The 17,417-nt window shown below is 48.0% G+C and overlaps 1 protein-coding gene across 3 annotated transcripts in view; it reads left to right on the top strand.

Moving 5' to 3' along the window:
• Window positions 1-1,032: 1,032 nt before the first annotated feature.
• SLC37A2 (solute carrier family 37 member 2) overlaps window positions 1,033-17,417 on the top strand; it is a 31,437-nt gene continuing 15,052 nt past the window's right edge. For 2 of the 3 annotated variants that reach the window (XM_049654956.1, XM_049654949.1), the window contains exon 1: window positions 4,704-5,809. In XM_049654956.1, the coding sequence (XP_049510913.1) occupies window positions 5,751-5,809 (59 nt within the window). In that variant the 5' untranslated portion in view covers window positions 4,704-5,750. Of the gene's footprint in view, window positions 3,316-4,703; window positions 5,810-17,417 lie in introns of those variants that run through there. The other variant, XM_049654964.1, reaches the window with a different exon arrangement.

The following is a 17,417-nucleotide window of genomic DNA, read 5'->3' as shown; positions in this document are numbered from 1 at the left end:
TACAGCCAGGTATAACAGTCCTAACTTCTGCAGCTCCACACTTTGGACATGCCACCCTCCAGCTACATGGATTTCGCATGCACCACTTAAATATATCTGTCTTGCTTTTTTGTGCTTCCTTGTTGAGCACACACTAGTGCCTGTGCACTCTGCTGCTCCTGTCTCCTCTTCTCTACTTGGCAGTCACCTAGCTGTACTTCAGTTCTGCTTCTTGTATTACCTGCTGTGAAGCCTTTCAAGACTTTCCCAGTTATCGGACCCTTTCTCAGTGCCACCATAGCAGAATGAACATAATCCTGCAAGCTATTTCTTATTTGAACTGATTTATTCTACTGGAGCTCTTTGAGGTGGAATTATGTCTCTATCCATCTCTGTCCCATTCAACTGTAAATCCTTTGAGGGTAGGGGCAGTACCTGTCCTATTTATCAATGTATCTCTAGCAGAGTGCTGTGCCTGGCACATAGTTGACACTTAACAAGTGTTTATTAAATGAATAGATGAGTGACTTGTTACTTCCAGATACCAGAGCAGCCAAAAATTGTCCTCAGCTTGCATGACTAGGCTGCCTGAGGCCACCTCACTTTTGTCATTACCATATCTTTTTTTTTTTTTATTTCTGCACACATACCCCCCCAAAAAATGACTTTGGGAGACTAATGATTTAACTGCTTCCTCAATATGCTCCTCCCTTTCCTGCTTTTAGGTCACGCTCATATATATTTGCTGCCATCACTGGTTGACCATTTGAGAGCAGGGCTGCCTCCTTGTTCAGCTGATAGTAGTCTCCTTTAAAGACCATTCTTCTGGCCAGTATGAACCATCCATCAGTCCTGCCTTGAAGAGACTGAAGCCCTTACTTTTGACCATTTATATCAAGGCTAGAACTTTCTTGGCCAAACCCTTCCAGAACATTGTCTTTTCAATGAAACAAAATCTCTTGGGGTACATGGTCACTTTGCTTGTCTCTATCTTTTGACTGTGTTGGCTGGAAGAATTTATTTATTTATTTATTTATTTATTTATTTATTTAATTTATTTTGAGAGACAGAGCAGAGGAGGGGCAGAGAGAGAGACGGAGAGAGAGAATCCCAGGCAGTCTCCGTGCTGTCAGCATGGAGCCCAATATGGGGCTCGAACTCATGAGATCATGACCTGAGCCAAAACCAAGAGACACTTAACTGACTGAGCCCCCCAGGCCCCCCAGTGTTTATTTATTTTTGAGAGAGAGAGAGAGAGAAAGCATGAGTCGGGGAGGGGCAGAGAGAGAGGAAGACACAGAATCTGAAGCAGGGTCCAGGCTCTGAGCTGTCGGCACAGAGCCTGACACGGGGCTCAAACTCATCAACCAGGAGATCATGACCTGAGCTGAAGTCGGACGCTTAACCGACTGAGCCACCCAAGCGCCCCAGCTAGAAGATATTTAACTGCAGTTCTTTTTAGTGAAATGTCAGCATCTGACATATTTGAAATAATAATAGCTTCTTTCATTTTTTTATGACACTTTACTCAACCCATACATCCATCCTTGTCAACCTGAAATTATTCAACATGTGTTATCATGATGCTTACAATAACTTCACTGAGTAAAGTCATATATACACAGATACCCATATACATACACATGCACACACAAACACATATACACACACAGGATATTAAGGATTTACAAGTCAAACCTATTTGCTATACTCATTGGTGGTTTTTAAGGACTCCAATCTTGACCCCTATGTTTTGTTCTCATTTGTAGTGACCATTGGTGTCTGTCCATTGTAGGCAATATCTCATGCACATATAATAATCAGTGCTCCACTTACCAAACCTACTTAATCTGGCCAGGCACTTTTTATATGCAGAATTTTCAAAGTTTATTTATTTTGAGAGAGAGAAACAGAGCACACAAGCAGGGGAGGGGCTGAGAAAGAGAGAGAGAGAGTATCTCAAGCAGGTTCCACACTGTCAGCGCAGAGCCCAATGTGGGGCTCAAACTCACAAACTGTGAGATCATGACCTTAATGGAAATCAAAAGTCAGATGCTCAACTGACTGAGCCACCCAGGTTCCCTTATATGCACAATTTTTAATTCTTACAGCCACCCTGCAGGGTAGATATTATGACCCACATTTCACAGCTGAAAGAACTGAGGTTCAGAGAGGTAGTAATATCTTAGGATCGACTCCGTCTCAAAGCCTATGTTGTTTTCACTACAATACTCAGCATCTTAATAAAAAGGCCTAATATGAACTTGAATCTTTATTTTTTTTTAATGTTTATTTATTTCTGAGAGAGAGAGATAGACAGCGTGGGGGTGGTGGGCAGAGAGAGAGGGAGACAGAGAATCCCAAGCAGGCTCTGCAGCTAGCTGTCAGTGCAGAGCCCGATGTGGGGCTTGAACTCACCAACTGAGATCATGACCGAGCCAAAACCAAGAGTCTGACGCTTACGTGACTGAGTCACCCAGGCACCCTGAAATTGATTCTTTGAAAGGTTGGATAATCTCTATGTCCCCTAATATCCCAACTCCTACCCCATTAATCAAGGGTCTGGGTCTTGATTCTATCAAGAAATTTCACAATAATTATCATAAAAAATGATGCCACTTTCTGTTTAGTAAGACAAAAGTGGGGAGGAGGGCAGTGAGAATAACACTTGTATGTGTGTGGTTGGATTTTGGAGTTCTGTTGCCTAATGGCTTATTCTCATGGCACTTCTCATAGGCTTCCTCCAGCCTTTGGGTCTCCGGGTCCCTTAGAAAAAAACAGGGAGGATGCTGTTGCCATATCTAAAAGGGCCAGTACAGCCTACTGGCTACCCAGAAAGTCTTGTGGGTGATCAGTGACACTTGTTAGCAGTAAGAACTGGCATTTGATGAACAAAAAGGCCATCTCCTGTCCTATAAGCGCATGATACTAAACCACAGCAAGCATTTTTTTTTAATGTTTATTTATCCTTGAGAGACAGAGAGAGACAAAGCGTGAGCAGGGGAGGGGCAGAGAGAGAGGGAAACACAGAATCCAAAGCAGGCTCCAGGCTTCGAGCTGTCAGCATAGAGCCCGACGTGGGGTCCAAACCCACGAACTGCGAGATCACAACCCCAGCTGAAGCCGGACACCCAACCGACCGAGCCACCCAGGTGCCCCTAAACCACAGTAAGCATTTTTGACAAATGATGGAGGACTATCCACAATAAGAACTAGATATCTTTTGCTTTAGTTTCAGATTCAGTAACTCATCCATTCCCTTCTTATTGCCATCAGATACTGCTGTCCGCACCCTGCAGGGTTTGAGGAGTGTAAGGGGTGCCAGAGAACAGGAAGGTGAGTCAAGAGTGGAGAGCTTGTGTAGGTGAGTGAAAGGATTATCTGAGCCATAACATCCTCTTTGTCACTCCCCCAAGCTGCCGGAAATAAGGAGATTGTCCCGCTCACCCACAGGAGCAAGTAAGGGACATTGGTAAGAGTCTATTATTACCAAAGACATTACCAAGCTGCCATCCTGGCCCCTGAACAGGAGTATGTGGCTGGAACTCACAGGGAAGGAACTGGAACAAGGCAAAGACTATCTCAGGACTGGCCCGGCTCCCAGCTACTTGTTGGCACTCGGGGCACATTAGCCGTACCACGACGAGGGCATATTAGTAATGTCTCTCTGAGAGCTCCAGCCCCAGGCAAGCATGGTCCGCTAAGAGGCACAAACACCATGTCTCCTGAGAGGCATGTGAAACGAGCAGTGACGAGAGTTATTACTTGTCTTCTTACTGTCTGAAATCAAAAGAGATGTTCCACACCACTGAAGACTGGGTGGCACCTCTGGAGCCATGGAGATGGTCCCCTCCATTCCTCAAGTGATGTCCATGTTCTCCTCCCGTATAGCATCGAGTAACTCAGCGGCTTCCTTGGCTCATTTGTATTTCAACTCTATCCTTCTCTTTAGTCCCTTAGGAACAAGTAGCTGTCTTCCTGGGGATATCAGCTCATTTTTCTAGTTTGTTTTCTACCCCTTAACCTGCTTTCATTCAGGCCTAATGTCTACTGGGTGTTGCTGACCCCAGAACTGGTCTGTCATACATTCTGAAACATCAGGTGTCTCCTGGGATTATCCCAGGTAAACCAGAATGGATCCCAGATGGATAATGCCCATCTCACTGACTTGTGAGAATGAAATGAACGGACATCTAGGCATAGTGAGTGGTATAATTGGGGGTTAAGTTAGGTGCTGTTTGCTATGCTCTCCCGTTGGTGTTTCACCTCTCTGTACTGTACCTAATCTAGCATTGGCTCCTTCCGCCTCCTTTCCTCTTTTCTCTCCACCCCTTTACCTCCTGTCCTCTCCTTGTTGTCTTCATTTCTGCCACCAGACCTCAGCCTCTGACTGCCTGGCATCAACAGGGTTTCACAACTCTGCTTACCCTCTTTTTGCTTGATTCTAGGGCTGGGAACAGCCAGGCCCTTCATTCTGGGCCCTGACCTGTTTGGTGGAATTGTTGCCTTCTTTTGCTGACCTTGCGCGTAGGGTCTGGCCACCCCTAGGACTTGGGGGCAGTGCGGTGTTGGGGCTGAAGCCAATTTGCACAGACCCGTTTCTATTTTATGCTCTATTAACAACTTTATTTTCCAAGTGAATGCTTCCTCTCCCCCCCCCCCCCCCCGCCCCGTACAATTCACCTGTGGGCTTGTATCCAAAGATCTCACAATATCTTCTTTAAAAAAAATTTTTTTTAATGGTTTTTAAATTTATTTTTGAGAGAGAGGGTGACAGTTGGGGAGCGTGAGGGGCAGAGAGAGAGGGACACACAGAATCCGAAGCAGGCTTAAGGCTCTGACCTGTCAGCACAGACCCACATGTGGGGCTCAAACCCACCAACCTCGAGATCATGGCCTGAGCCCAAGTCGGACCCTTAACCTACTGAGCCACCCAGGTGGCTCACCCCACAATGTCTTCTCTTTAGAGATGGAAACATACCCTGGAAATCTTTAGGCTACCTGCAGAGCACTTTGAAGGCACAGAATTCTGTGCTCCTTCACACAGCAGCTGCCTGGCTGCTCGCCTCCAGAAGGGAGAGAAGGAATGGCTGCAAGATTATCCCCGCAAGAGTGTGTGGAAGGCCAGTCCTTCTGGGGAAGGGGAATGCTAGAATCCTGCCTGGCTCAATACACAGCCTGGAACCTGAGTGGGACAGGAAGCCCCTGCCAGGCCTGGGAGATATATTTGGGCCAACATCATAGCTCCCTGAAAACCTCCTTTGCTCTGAGGGTGCGCCCCAACTCAGGTCAGTGTAATGCTGGGGACCACTGGGTGTCAGGTTTCCCAGCGTGCCTCAGTTTCCCGGTGTGTGTCGGGAGCCGCTCCTCGGGAGAGAAGGGCGCTTCAGGAACCGGCTGCGGGCGGACGGAAGGTCGCGTACAGCTGGCTAGTCTGGGCTCGCCGCTTTCGGTGCCCAGGCGGGAAGTGAGCAGAAAGTCAAAGGCCGACGGAGGAGCTCCTAGGCTCTCTGAGGGCGCTCGGTCCCTAGCCTGGAGACTGAGCGGGAGAAAATGCAGGTGCCGGAGGAGGTTGGCCGGGCGGTCTGCGCGCCGCCCGACCCCGAGGGCCTTCAGGTGCAAGGGGGCGGGGGCTGCAGGCGTCCGGCCGCGGAGCCGGGGCGGGCCGAGCCGCGGGGCATTTAAACGCGGCAGTCTGCCAGCGAAGGACACGCGCCCCGCGCCGTCCCCTCCTTCGGCCACCCTCTCCGCTTCGGACACCGGCCGGCGCGATGCGGTCTGCCTTGGCCCCGGGGGTCTGGTTCCTCCGCGCCTTCTCCAGGGACAGCTGGTGAGCAGGGCCGGGGCAGGGGGAGCAGCTGCCTGCGTCCGGGGCGCTCCGGGGCCAGCCTCACACCTGGCCTGGGCTGGCTTGCCGGGGAACGGAGGCCGGGGAAGCTGGAGTTTTGAGGGGCCCTTTTGTTTTCTCCTACTCCTTGAATAACACAAAGCCAGAACTCAGTGGTCCTGGGACCTCACCTGGGGGGGTGGGGGAGGGGGTCCAGGCCCCAAGGGACATACCAGGGGAGGGCATACCTCTCTGATCTCGGCCGCCCCTTAGCACCCCAACAATGAGTGCGGGGGCTTCCGCAGTAGCTTTCCTCCTGACCAAACAGGGGGAGGCTGTGGAGGCCACAACATGTTGGGGTGTGTGGTGGGTGGAGGGCCTTCAACCCCCTCTCATCAGAGGCCACCACTGGAGCGATTTGGGGGGTCTGCACCGTGTTTATTTTTAACAGTGGGTTAGTTGCCATCATTTACAAATTGTAGAATTTGACATACCCAGATTCCTGGCTCCTCTGGAAAAACAGATGTCAGGCCTAAATTCTCAGATTATATTACTAGGGGTTGAGGAGTACCTTTCCAGAGCATGGGTGCTCTTAAGATGACCGACTTATTCCAATTTTAGATGGAAAACCCTACATACCCAGCCCCCTCAGTCCTGGGCAAATTGGGATGGTTGATCACCCACGGTGCTTTGCAGTCGGTGACCGCCCTCACTGGTGACAGTCCTCACCACTTCCAGCCTTTTTCGCTCATTTACGTTATGTATTTGATCTTTCTTGAGTTCAGGATTGTGAAGAGATATTTTCAGAAAAAGATGAAAACATGACTCTGATAGGATATAAAAATGAACATGTGGTAAAGATTTTATTTTACTCATAATGAGGGCGCCAGAAGATGTTATGATCAGTTAAGAAAAAGTTCAGGAAGAGGGGAATAGGGAGTTAGTGTTAACGGGCATGGAATTTTGGCTTGGGAAGATGAGAAGTTCCGGGGATGGATGCTGGGGATGGTTGCACAACAATGTGAATGTACTTACTGCCACTGAACTGTTCACTTAAAAATAGTAAATTTCATGTGTTGTGCATTTTACCACTATTTGAAAAAAATCCAGGGGCACCAGCGTGGCTCAGTCGGTTAAGCGTCTGACTCTTGATTTCGGCTCAGGTCGTGATCTCACAGTCCAGTCTGTGAGTTTGAGCCCTGCATCGGGCTCTGAGATGACAGTGCAGAGCCCGCTTGGGATTCTCTCTCCCTCTCTCTCTGCCCCTCCCGTGTGAGCGCTCTCTCTCTCTCAAAATAAAATAACCTTTAAAAAGAAGTATCCAAAGAGCATGCCCATTTATAAGTCAGGAACATTGAGGCAAAACTGGTTTTTCCACAGGTTGGGAGGGAGAAAAGGCTATTAATCTGAGACTGTCGTTTCATACACATAGTTTGTATGACTTATCAGTTTCCTACCACTTCAAAGAATTATAGCCCAAAGTCAATGAAAGGCTAGATAGAATTCAATAATTGGAGGGGTGTCCTCTAGATAATACACAGTTTTCCAGTGAAACATTTTTTTTTCTACAGTCTCCCCTGCTTTGATCAAAAATAGTCTCAAAGATTATTCTTTTTTAAAAAAAATTTTATTCTTTATTTATTTTTGAGAGAGAGAGAGAGAGAGTGCGAGCAGAGGAGGAACAGAGAGAGAGGGAGACGCAGAATCTGAAGCAGGCTCCAGGCTCTGAGCTGACAGCACAAAGCCCGACACAGGGCTCAAACTCATGGACTGTGAGATCATGACCCAAGCTTAAGTTGGATGTTTAACCAACTGAGCCACCCAGCACCCCTCAAAGATTATTCTTAATCACAAAATGAGTTTGATCTCATTAAATTTGATCTGATTATGTATATAGGTGCAACAATAGTGTTAATCTATAATATAGACCTTGTTAAGTTTGCTTTGCTAGAAGTTTTCGTAAGGAATCTTAGATTGGCCTTTTAAAAGCCCCTATCTATCTATCTATCTATCTATCTATCTATCTCTGTATTATTTACTGTTTTGAGATTGGAAGTCAAGCCAAGACACTGGTCTTTACACTAGGTTTTGCCTACTGTACCTATAAATTTGGGCAAATTCCTCTTTACTCGAAGCCCCGAAAATATCCTAAGACCCCTGGGCCTGCCAGGGAATAACCTTCCTTATTTGCCTGTAAGAGAACACAGTAAGCCAGGTTTCTTGGGAGGGTTTTGTTAGTATTGGCTCCATGCAGGCAGCCTTCGTTCCTTAAATGGGGCTGGTTATGTCTGATTAAACGATCATCATTGTCAAATATGACAGCCCAGGCAAAGCCTTGGTTATATAACCAATTTTTCTAATTACATCCTGGTTTAAAAAAAAAAAAAAAAAAAAAAAGGGGAACCTGGGTGGCTTAGTAGGCTAAGCATCCAACTCTTTAAAATTTTTTTTTTCTTTTTAACGTTTATTTCTGAGACAGAGAGAGACAGAGCATGAGTGGGGGAGGGGCAAGAGAGAGGGAGACACAGAATCCGAAGCAGGCTCCAGGCTCTGAGCTGTCAGCACAGAGCCCAGCGCGGGGCTCGAACTCACAAACCGTGAGATCATGGCCCGAGCCGAAGTCAGATGCTCAACTGACTGAGCCACCCAGGTGCCCCTAAGCATCCAACTCTTGATTTCCGCTCAGGTCATGATCTCATGCTTTGTGGGCTCCAGCTCTGCATTAGGCTCTGTGCTGACACTGTGGAGCCTGTTTGGGATTCTCTCTCTCTCCCTCTGTCTCTGCCCCTCCCCTGCTCATGCTCTCTATCTCAAAATAAATAAATAAGCTTAAAAAATTAAGTGAAAATGAAAACATTTAAAAAGGATGGATTCTTACTGAACTTTTGCTAATAACCGTATTGCTACGAAAAGCAGGAAGACTCAACAAAAGTTTCTGAATTTAGGGGGCATGGTGGTCAGGTAAGGAGAATAAGATATTTGCAAGTATTTCATTTCAGTTTACAAAAACCAGAATGTACTAAAGTGTTTTGGGTTATAGACAGCTGAAGAAGAAATAGAAAGGGCTTCCTTACATATCATCAAACACTCTAACCTTAACAATATTCCAGACATAAATGACTGCCATCCCTCATCAGTTCATTTAGGCCTATATCATTAATTCTCATTCCACTGAATCTCGGGTTAGCAATCTCATAAACCTATCTGCTTCTTCACTCGAGTTCTGGAAATCCTGACTCCCTCCACTGGTATGTTCTTAAAGATGTGTGAGCTGTGCCATGGGAGGCCTATACACAAGAATAAGTGCCTGGTGCAGTGTTTTTCTGAGACAGTTAGTTCTTCATTGGTAGAGATAAAACCTTTGGCCCATAGCTGACTGAAGAGCCTTTAGGAAGCAGCAGCCGCAACAGCAGAGTAAAATAAAAATTTGTCTGTAGGTGACAGAGACGTTAAAAGGTATGAATTAACTTACTACGATAATTTTCAAAAGTGAACAACCTGATGAGAATTCATGACAAGAATAATGTGGCTACCCAGGAAATTTGGTTGTTCCTGAGATATGCAAAACAAAATAAAGCCAATTAAAAATCTAGACAATGTCTTAAAACGTAGTAAGGTACATTCAAAGATGGTGAACATGACACCTGATTTATAAAAATGAACGAACACAATTTTTATAGAGGAAAAGAATCTTGAGATATTTAAAAATCCTGAGACAGAATTTATATAATATACCAAGGATGTACCAAGAATATCAACTAAAGAGATTCAGTAAATCTGGAGTAAGTCCTGTGCATCTGCATTTTGTTTATTTAAGTCATCTCGATGCCCAACGTGGGGCTCGAACTCATGGCCCTGAGATCAGGAGTCGCACGCTCTTCCACCTGAGCCAGCCAGGTGCCCCTTCACATCTGTATTTTAATAAAACTCCAGAGGAAAGTCTGATGTGCATCCTGAGTTGAAAACCACTGACCTAGCAGATGTTAGGTTCAAATTAAAGTAGGATTGCAGCCCAGGTAACATTTTAAATCATAACTGAAACCATGACTGGTAACACTGTGTTGTTATCATCAGGCAAAGCACCACTGGGGGTGCTGATACATGGTGGCAGATCATGGGCCCAGAGGGCACTGAGAGATCTGTAGAAACTTCTCATACAGCATGCAATTTGTGAAATATTTATGTAAATAATAACCTTTTACCTCGAGAAATTTAACCTAGAGAAGGCTGAGTCTCTTCTGATTTCACAGTTATTTTCATGCAGTTGGTCAGTAGCAACATATCAAATAAACCTAATTATTTGTAGCACCTCTCTTTTTAAAAAGTGAAAAAAAAAACCCCACAAATCTTTGTGATTTTCTAGGGGCCCTCTTGAACATCTCATCGATAGTTTTACGTATAAAAGATATCCAGGAAATTTTATTTTGCACGTAGGACTTGATTTGGGGAAGGCAAAAATCAACAGTTGTTAGGACATTTGAATGCTTATCATGAGTGCCTAAGAAATAGTTCTTGTCTACCCACTTGAAAGTGACAATAATACATGAAAAAATAAACATAGAAAGTAACATTGTAAGGAAACTTAAGTTATTTCCTAAGCGGGAAATCTTTGTTTTAAAAAGTGTGGAAAATTATTCTGTGAAGACACACAAATTCTACCATGTAGGCAGATTACACAGGAGGTAAGAGCATAACATTTTACAACCTCTCTTTAAGAGCAGACCAATAACCAATAGTCAAAAAAATTTTGCCATTTTAACAGAACAAAAACCAAATTCTACTTTTGCACTGACATATTTGATATTAAAGGAACTAGAGCCTCTTTTTGAAAATAGTATGAATAAAATAAAAACTGTGCCAGATTTTAACAAAATTTTACCATAATTACTCGTGTTCAGACTCATCATTTGCACATACTATAATCTAAGGCAAGTCAAATTCTCTTTTCACAAACCTACACATTTATCTAGTCAGGTTTTATCCCTCATTGTCCTCTTTCTTATTCCGGAATGACCCGTCATTTTACATTTGTATAAATTACTTCCCTTTTTTTCTTCTTAATAAACAAAAATGCATCTCATCACTGTATATGCCAAGTTGTACCTATCTGCTACTGTTGTTTCTAACAGAGTTTCATTCATACACATTACTTATGTGCTTTAACCAAATAACTTACATTTTAGAGAAAAGGGGGTTGGGAGGGTAGATAACGGTAAACAGCCTGTCCCACACCAATATTTAAAACATTTTTTTTAACGTTTATTTATTTGTGAGAGAGAGACAGAACGTGAGCGGGCGAGGGGCAGAGAGAGGGAGACACAGAATCCGAAGCAGGCTCTAGGCTCTGAGCTGTTAGCACAGAGCCTGATGCAGGGCTTGAACACATGAACCATGAGATCATGACCTGAGCTGAAGTTGGATGCTTAACCGACTGAGCCACCCAGATGCCCCCACACCAGCATTTTAGAAGAGCTCACGAATACACATAACACAGCTTTCTACAACCACACGTGTCCTTTACACACTTTTAAAAGTGTGACTCCAGCAATGTCCTGTGTTCTCCAACATCTCCCAGATTTAAGACTGAGCTGGATTGAAATTGTATGCCCTGTGCAGTTAACTTCTCTAAGCCTTGGTTTCCCCATCAGTAAAAAACAGGTGGGTTCTTTTTTTCTTTAAATGTTTATTGTATTTTTGAGGGGGGAGGAGAGGATGTGCCGAGGTGGGGGTGCAAAGAGAGAGAGGGAGACAGAGAACCCCAAGCAGGCTCCGTGCTGTCAGTGCCGAGCCTGACATGGGGCTCAAACTTAGGCACTGCGGGGTCACAACCTGAGCCGGATGCTTTAGCCAACTGAGCCATCCAGGCGCCCCCCAGCCAGGTGGGTTCCTGAGGATAATCATGATGTGTGAAAATCCTTGACTTCCAGTGGCACTCAGTAAGTGTTCTTTCACTTCTTTCCCGATGAGTGTAGGTTTGGACTTCTATCAAACACTAAACGTTAACGTACTTCCTGCTGGAGGCACATTATTATTTTGAACTCTGAGGCCCGCAGTGATGAAAACACGGTCCTACCTTCCTGGATGGAACTGAGGCTCAAACCGGAGAGAGGATGTGTGCAGTTTTCGGACTTGAAATGCCTTCGGAGGGCATTTCAATTAAGCAGAAGTGAAGAAGGCTGACCTAGGCAGACCTCCCTAGACTAGGACCAGAGGGTGGACTGGCTCTGAGCTTTGGATACCTTGTCTGTGAAGTGAGGACACTGGTAATACCTACCTCACAAGACTGTCGTGAGGAGTAAATGAGGTACAGTGTGTAAAGTACTCAGACCAGTTCCAGGCTCCTGTTAAGCATTGACTACACATTAATTTTTGACTATTATTCTGCTCACTGTTTCTACTACTTTGTGCCAGACATTGTTTGTTTGTAGTTCCCTGCCAGGCGATTATTCGTTTCGCCACCTAACGTATGCGTATAAGGAGGCACAGAGAAGTAACGTGGCTTGTCCAACACCACGTAGCTAGGGACGGGACTGGGCTGGAGTTTGCATCCAGGTCGGTCAGACTCTCAGGCCCGGGGTCTTTCTGCTGCCCTCTGGGTGAGAGTGAGGGAGGGGAAAGATCACAGGGCCTTTTGGCCTCACACAAATCACTTTAACCCTTTAAAGGCTCCAGGTCCTGGCGCACCTGGGTGCCTCAGTCGGTTGAGCGTCCAACTTCGGCTCAGGTCATGATCTCGCAGTTCGCGGGTTCGAGCCCCGCATCGGGCTCTGTGCTGACAGCTCAGAGCTTGGAGCCTGGAGCCTGTTTGGGATTCTGTGTCTCCCTCACTCTGCCCCTCCCCCGCTTGTGCTTTGTCTCACTCTGTTTCCCAAAAATAAATAAATGTAAAGGCTCCAGGTCCTTGTCCACAAAATGGAAATGACGATGTACCTATACCACGGGGTTTGGGTGAGATTACATGAGAAGGTATTTAAAGCACTTAGCCCGGTGCCAGGCATACAGTTAGCCCTTGGTCATTGCTAAGTGCTTGGGCAGTTCTGTGGAGGGAGGGATGGATCCAGCCTCGCCAGGAGGGAAAAGTAGCATTGGACTTGTTGGGTCTGGAGGCCGTGGAGCCAGCAAAGGCACAGAAGTGAAGACAGTCTGTCTATTCAAGACTAACAACGTGTGACTGCAGCTGGCAGGGGCATAGGGTGCGGAAGGAGCAGTCCCTGGAGACGAGGCTGAGAGAGACAGGCAGCCGGAAGTGTGCAAGCAAAAGTCAGAGACTGAGAGGTCTCTGCCCAGGAAGCCAATACTACTGCCCTTCCCCCTCTGTGTCAGGATGGGGTGGATAACTTGTTCATGGCTGAAAGAGTCATCCCAGCCCTGGACAGGGCTGGTGCCCTGCCAGAATTCTGCTTTGCGTCTGCATGGGCATGTCTGGGGGCAGCCGGCAACGTGGGCACCTTGCCAGAGATGACTGTGGCTGGTGCTTACGGGGCTGGGCCCATTTCCTGGGGCCCTGTGAGGGGGAACCGCTCGAGACAAGGAGAAGAAAAGTCTGTGGGAGGAGGCCCGGCTGGATGAGCAGGAACAGGGAGGAGGAAGGCTTCAGGAAGGCCGGAGCTGTGAACTCCCACGTCACTGTTTTCCCCACACCCTAACCTTCCCGTGGGAGCTGGAGGCCGAGGCTGCCTGGTGGCTGCAAACTGAGTGGCTCTCGTTCCGGAGTTTGCTGAGGGCTCACACTGCCAGATCCTAGAGCCCACCCTTAGTAGACACATAAGACATTCAAATGCATCCCAAGAACCCGCTGTACGCCAGATGCTTCCACATCCATTACATCTCATTTAATCCTATAACAATCTTGTGTGCAGGAGCTTATTATCTTATTTAAAGAAGATCAAACTGAGGCTTAGAGAGTTAAACAACTTGCCCAAGGCCACAGCAAGTAGCAGGACTCAGCCTGTTTGGGTCTAAGTCTGACTTTCTTTTCCCTATTCCGTCGTGGCCTCAGATCAGGGGCCCCAGATGCTGCAAAGCAGCTGTCTTGTCTGATTTTCCTGGTAACTGCAAAGAAGTGCTTGGGAAGGGCAGCAGAAAGGGCTGCTTAAAATGAGCTGTGGTGCTAAGGCGCCACTCTGGAAAGGAATGGGAGATCCAGGAGGAGAAACTGGAGGGAAAATTACTATTCCCACCCCATCCCCTTGGGCCCCTCAGGGTCAGAGCTGGTTGAGAGCACATGACCCTGTGGTGGTCGCCTTCCCTCCCCACCACCACTCGTGATTGCTGCTTTCTACTTCCTCTTCCTCCCTGCTGTTTCCTCTTTCCCTTCTTACTGAGCAGATTGGTACCTCCCTGGCTTTGGGCGGGGCTGTCTGACCTAGAGCCCGGGAACTGGTCTGGAATGGTCTGTCAAGGCCTTATTTCTTCTTCAAACTGTACCAACCGAATGCTGAGATCAGAGTGGAGCTGTCCCCAAGTAACAACAGAATTGAGGACGGACACCAGGGGTAGAGTCCCCGAAGCCCACCACTCCCCCATCTGGCTGTGCCTGAGTTGGTCTTTGGGTTGTGGTGGGGGAGGGGCTGTACTGCTGTTCTCCTTTTGGCCTCCGGCTCATGCCCCCTACCCTGGATCCTTCATGCTCAGGAGAGCGGTGGATGAGGGTGAGGCGTGGGGCTAGGCCCGTAGAGAATCTTGAGAGGAAGATCGCTGGGCAGGACCACAACTCCTCCACCATCAGCACATTTCCATCTGTGCTGTCTGCATAGTGTTGACCACCTCTTCCAAACCCTTCCAACCCTCACACTCTTCCACGTTTTCCACTTGCCCAAATAAAACATCATGCTGTAGCTGTAGCTTAAAGCCTTGTCTTTTCATTCTGTTTGAGCACTCGGGGTTCCTTTACAGAGCTTCCTTCTCAAAGCTTTCTTCTTTCCTTAAAGTGATCATTATCTTATCTATTCATTTATCCTATAAACTCCTGTGGCTTCTTGTGGCTACCTGCCAATGGCTGGAAAGGATCTTGGGACCAAGCCCTGAGTCAAATTGATCTCTCCGAACAAGCTCCTGAGACCCAGCTGGGGGAAGGGGAACAAGTAGAGGATTCCTTGGGTTGACTTTCTGCCCCCAAGAGGGGTTTGTGCCCTCAGTCCTGACAGGCCCTCCCAGATGTGGCCTGTTCCTGTCCCATCCTGTGTGCTGGGAGGCCTGGCTCAGGGCTCTGCCCCATGCTGTCTGTTCCAGGCTGGCCTCCCCCTACCAGGGTGTCTCCCAGTGGCAGTGGGGGATTTGGCAGGGGGTGGGTGGTGGCACTCTCGCCATCGGCCTGTTCTTACTGTTCCCAGCCTCTATCCTTTGCAGATTTGCTGAGTCCCAGAACAGGGCACTTCCAAGGACAGGCCACCGAGTCCCTTTCCTCAGGGCAAGTGCCAAGCTTACCTGCAGCCACAGCCAGCCCAGCCTGTCACATGGCTACCTGAGCAGACCCTTACTAGCAGCCCCTGGCTGAGGCAGGGGGAGGTCGGGAGTGGTTGATGAGGGACTGGCCTTACAGGGGGGTAGCCATGTGGTCGCAAAGCAAGGAGTCAGGATGCAGGTGTGGGGGTGGGGGTGGGGTGTTGACTGGGTAGCTACTGGGGAAAGGGGGCTCCTTTCCACCGTCTCCCAAGGCCAATATCCCCCTGCTGTGCTGTTTCTTGGAGTTTTTTGTTCTTGTGCTGGTGGTGATAATAGGTCCTTTGAGGTTTTTGTTTGTTTTTAACCCCTTGCTGCTTTGGGACACATTGTTCCTTGTCCTTGCCTCAGAAGAAATCCTAGTGCAAAGTCTTGATAAGGTCAGTATTTGGACTGTCAGCTAGCAGTTAAGAGATAGCTCGATAGCCTCTCCATCTAGCCCAGTCACTGAGCGTCCAGTGTTGGGAGGTGGGGGAGGTGGGACTCTGAACAGTGCCACTTTTTGCTAACAAGGATTTAGAGGATGGTGGGACATCCAGCCTCACCTGGAACAGTATGGGGGCCTCACCGTGCACGTTCCTTTGTGCCTAGCATGTTTGCCCAGCCTGGCCTGCCACCCGGGCTGCCATCCGTCCCCTCACACCCCCCCCCCCCAGGCCAGCTGTGTATATTTCCCCGCTCCCTTCCTGGGGCCTCTTGATTCTGAAGAAACGGTTCAAGAGAAGAGAAGTGAAACTTCTTCTTCACGCCCAAGCGACCATCACCATCTTTCCTGTGGGAGACTATGAGTTTGGCAGCCTTTGCCTCAGCCTAGCTCAGCCCTTCACCTGATTGATGACCCTAGTCCCCTTTGAACTGTGGCACCTTGGCCTTTTCCTCAGAATAGCTGCTAAAGCAGAATGGAACGGAAGGAAGACTGTGGAGTGAAGATGGATTGGGTGAACAGGTGCTCTGCCCGGGTAGCCATGGGATTCTGAGCTCATCCCACTGCCTCTTTGGAGTCCAGGAAGGAAGTTCCAAAGGGTATCCATGCCGGGCCTGGCATCACAACACGTTTGATCCTCCTGTCCCACCTCCTGTCCCCCCTACCCCCAGAATCATGCCCTTCTGCTCTCTTGGGTATCAGTTTTCTACTGGAGGTTGGGGTCAGAGCTGGGAGAAGGGGCAGGCCAGGCCGCTGGAGGGGGGCAGGCTGGAATCTCACAGATGAGGATACCAGTGTGGGCCCCTGCGGATCCTCTGGATCCACTCCCAAGGGAGCACATGAGCAGGCCACTGAAGGCCAGAGTCTCTGCTCCATCACGTCACAAGCTTGGAGTTGAAGCAGAGTGATAGTGGGCAGTGCGTGTGAGAAGAGCAGTGTGGCTGGAAACCGTGCTAGACCTTTAGGCCCTTCGTTGGCTCTCACCAGCTCCTGAGAGGGCTTCCCAGGCAACACCAGGCTCTCTAGCTGGCAAAGGCCTTCCTCACTGCTGGGCCTATCACGAGAGAACAGAGTCGGGAGCCTCAGTGGGGCTACAAGGATCTCTCAGACCCAGAGGAAATCTGATTCGTCTCCATGGCCAGTGGCTGTATCCATGTAGCAGCCAGGATAGGCTCAGCTGAGCCCTGCAGACGGGGGTGGGGATCTTAAAGATGGTACAACAGGGACCTAGGGACTAGGGTGAGAGTCATGTTGTGTTCACCCGTCTTTGAGATAGATGTGGTCGGTGCCATCATCCATGTGCAGCTGATGAGGAAACCAGAGGGAGAAAAGATTTAGGAACTTGCATTTGGTTACACAATACATTAGAAGCATCACTCAAAGCTTTTAGCTTTTTTCCTGAACCAAGTAGCTTCCCAGCCGGGGCACTAGACCGGTTATCTGCAGGGTATAGTTTTCTTTCATCCATTACTCTTTGAAGAAGGCCACCTTCTCAGAGAATTTCCCCCAGATTTTACAAGTCCCTGAACTTGGAACTATTAACAAGTCCCTCATAGGAATTATGAAGCGTATGCCGATTGGTGGGACCTGGAAGGCCACTAAGCCTTCCGATGTCAGTCACTGTAACAGTCACTTGGAGTAACCCCACATTCCCTGAGGCTCAAGTCCCTGAAGGACCTCTGTGGCTACCTTGGAAACTGGCAGCCAGAGGGACCTGTTTGTAGAGAAGCATAAAATCCAGGCCAA

Source organism: Panthera uncia, chromosome D1, assembly GCF_023721935.1.
Source record: "Panthera uncia isolate 11264 chromosome D1, Puncia_PCG_1.0, whole genome shotgun sequence".
NCBI lineage: Eukaryota > Metazoa > Chordata > Mammalia > Carnivora > Felidae > Panthera > Panthera uncia.
The sequence above is the reverse complement of the archived record's forward strand: the minus strand, read 5'-3'. Positions and strand labels throughout refer to the sequence as shown.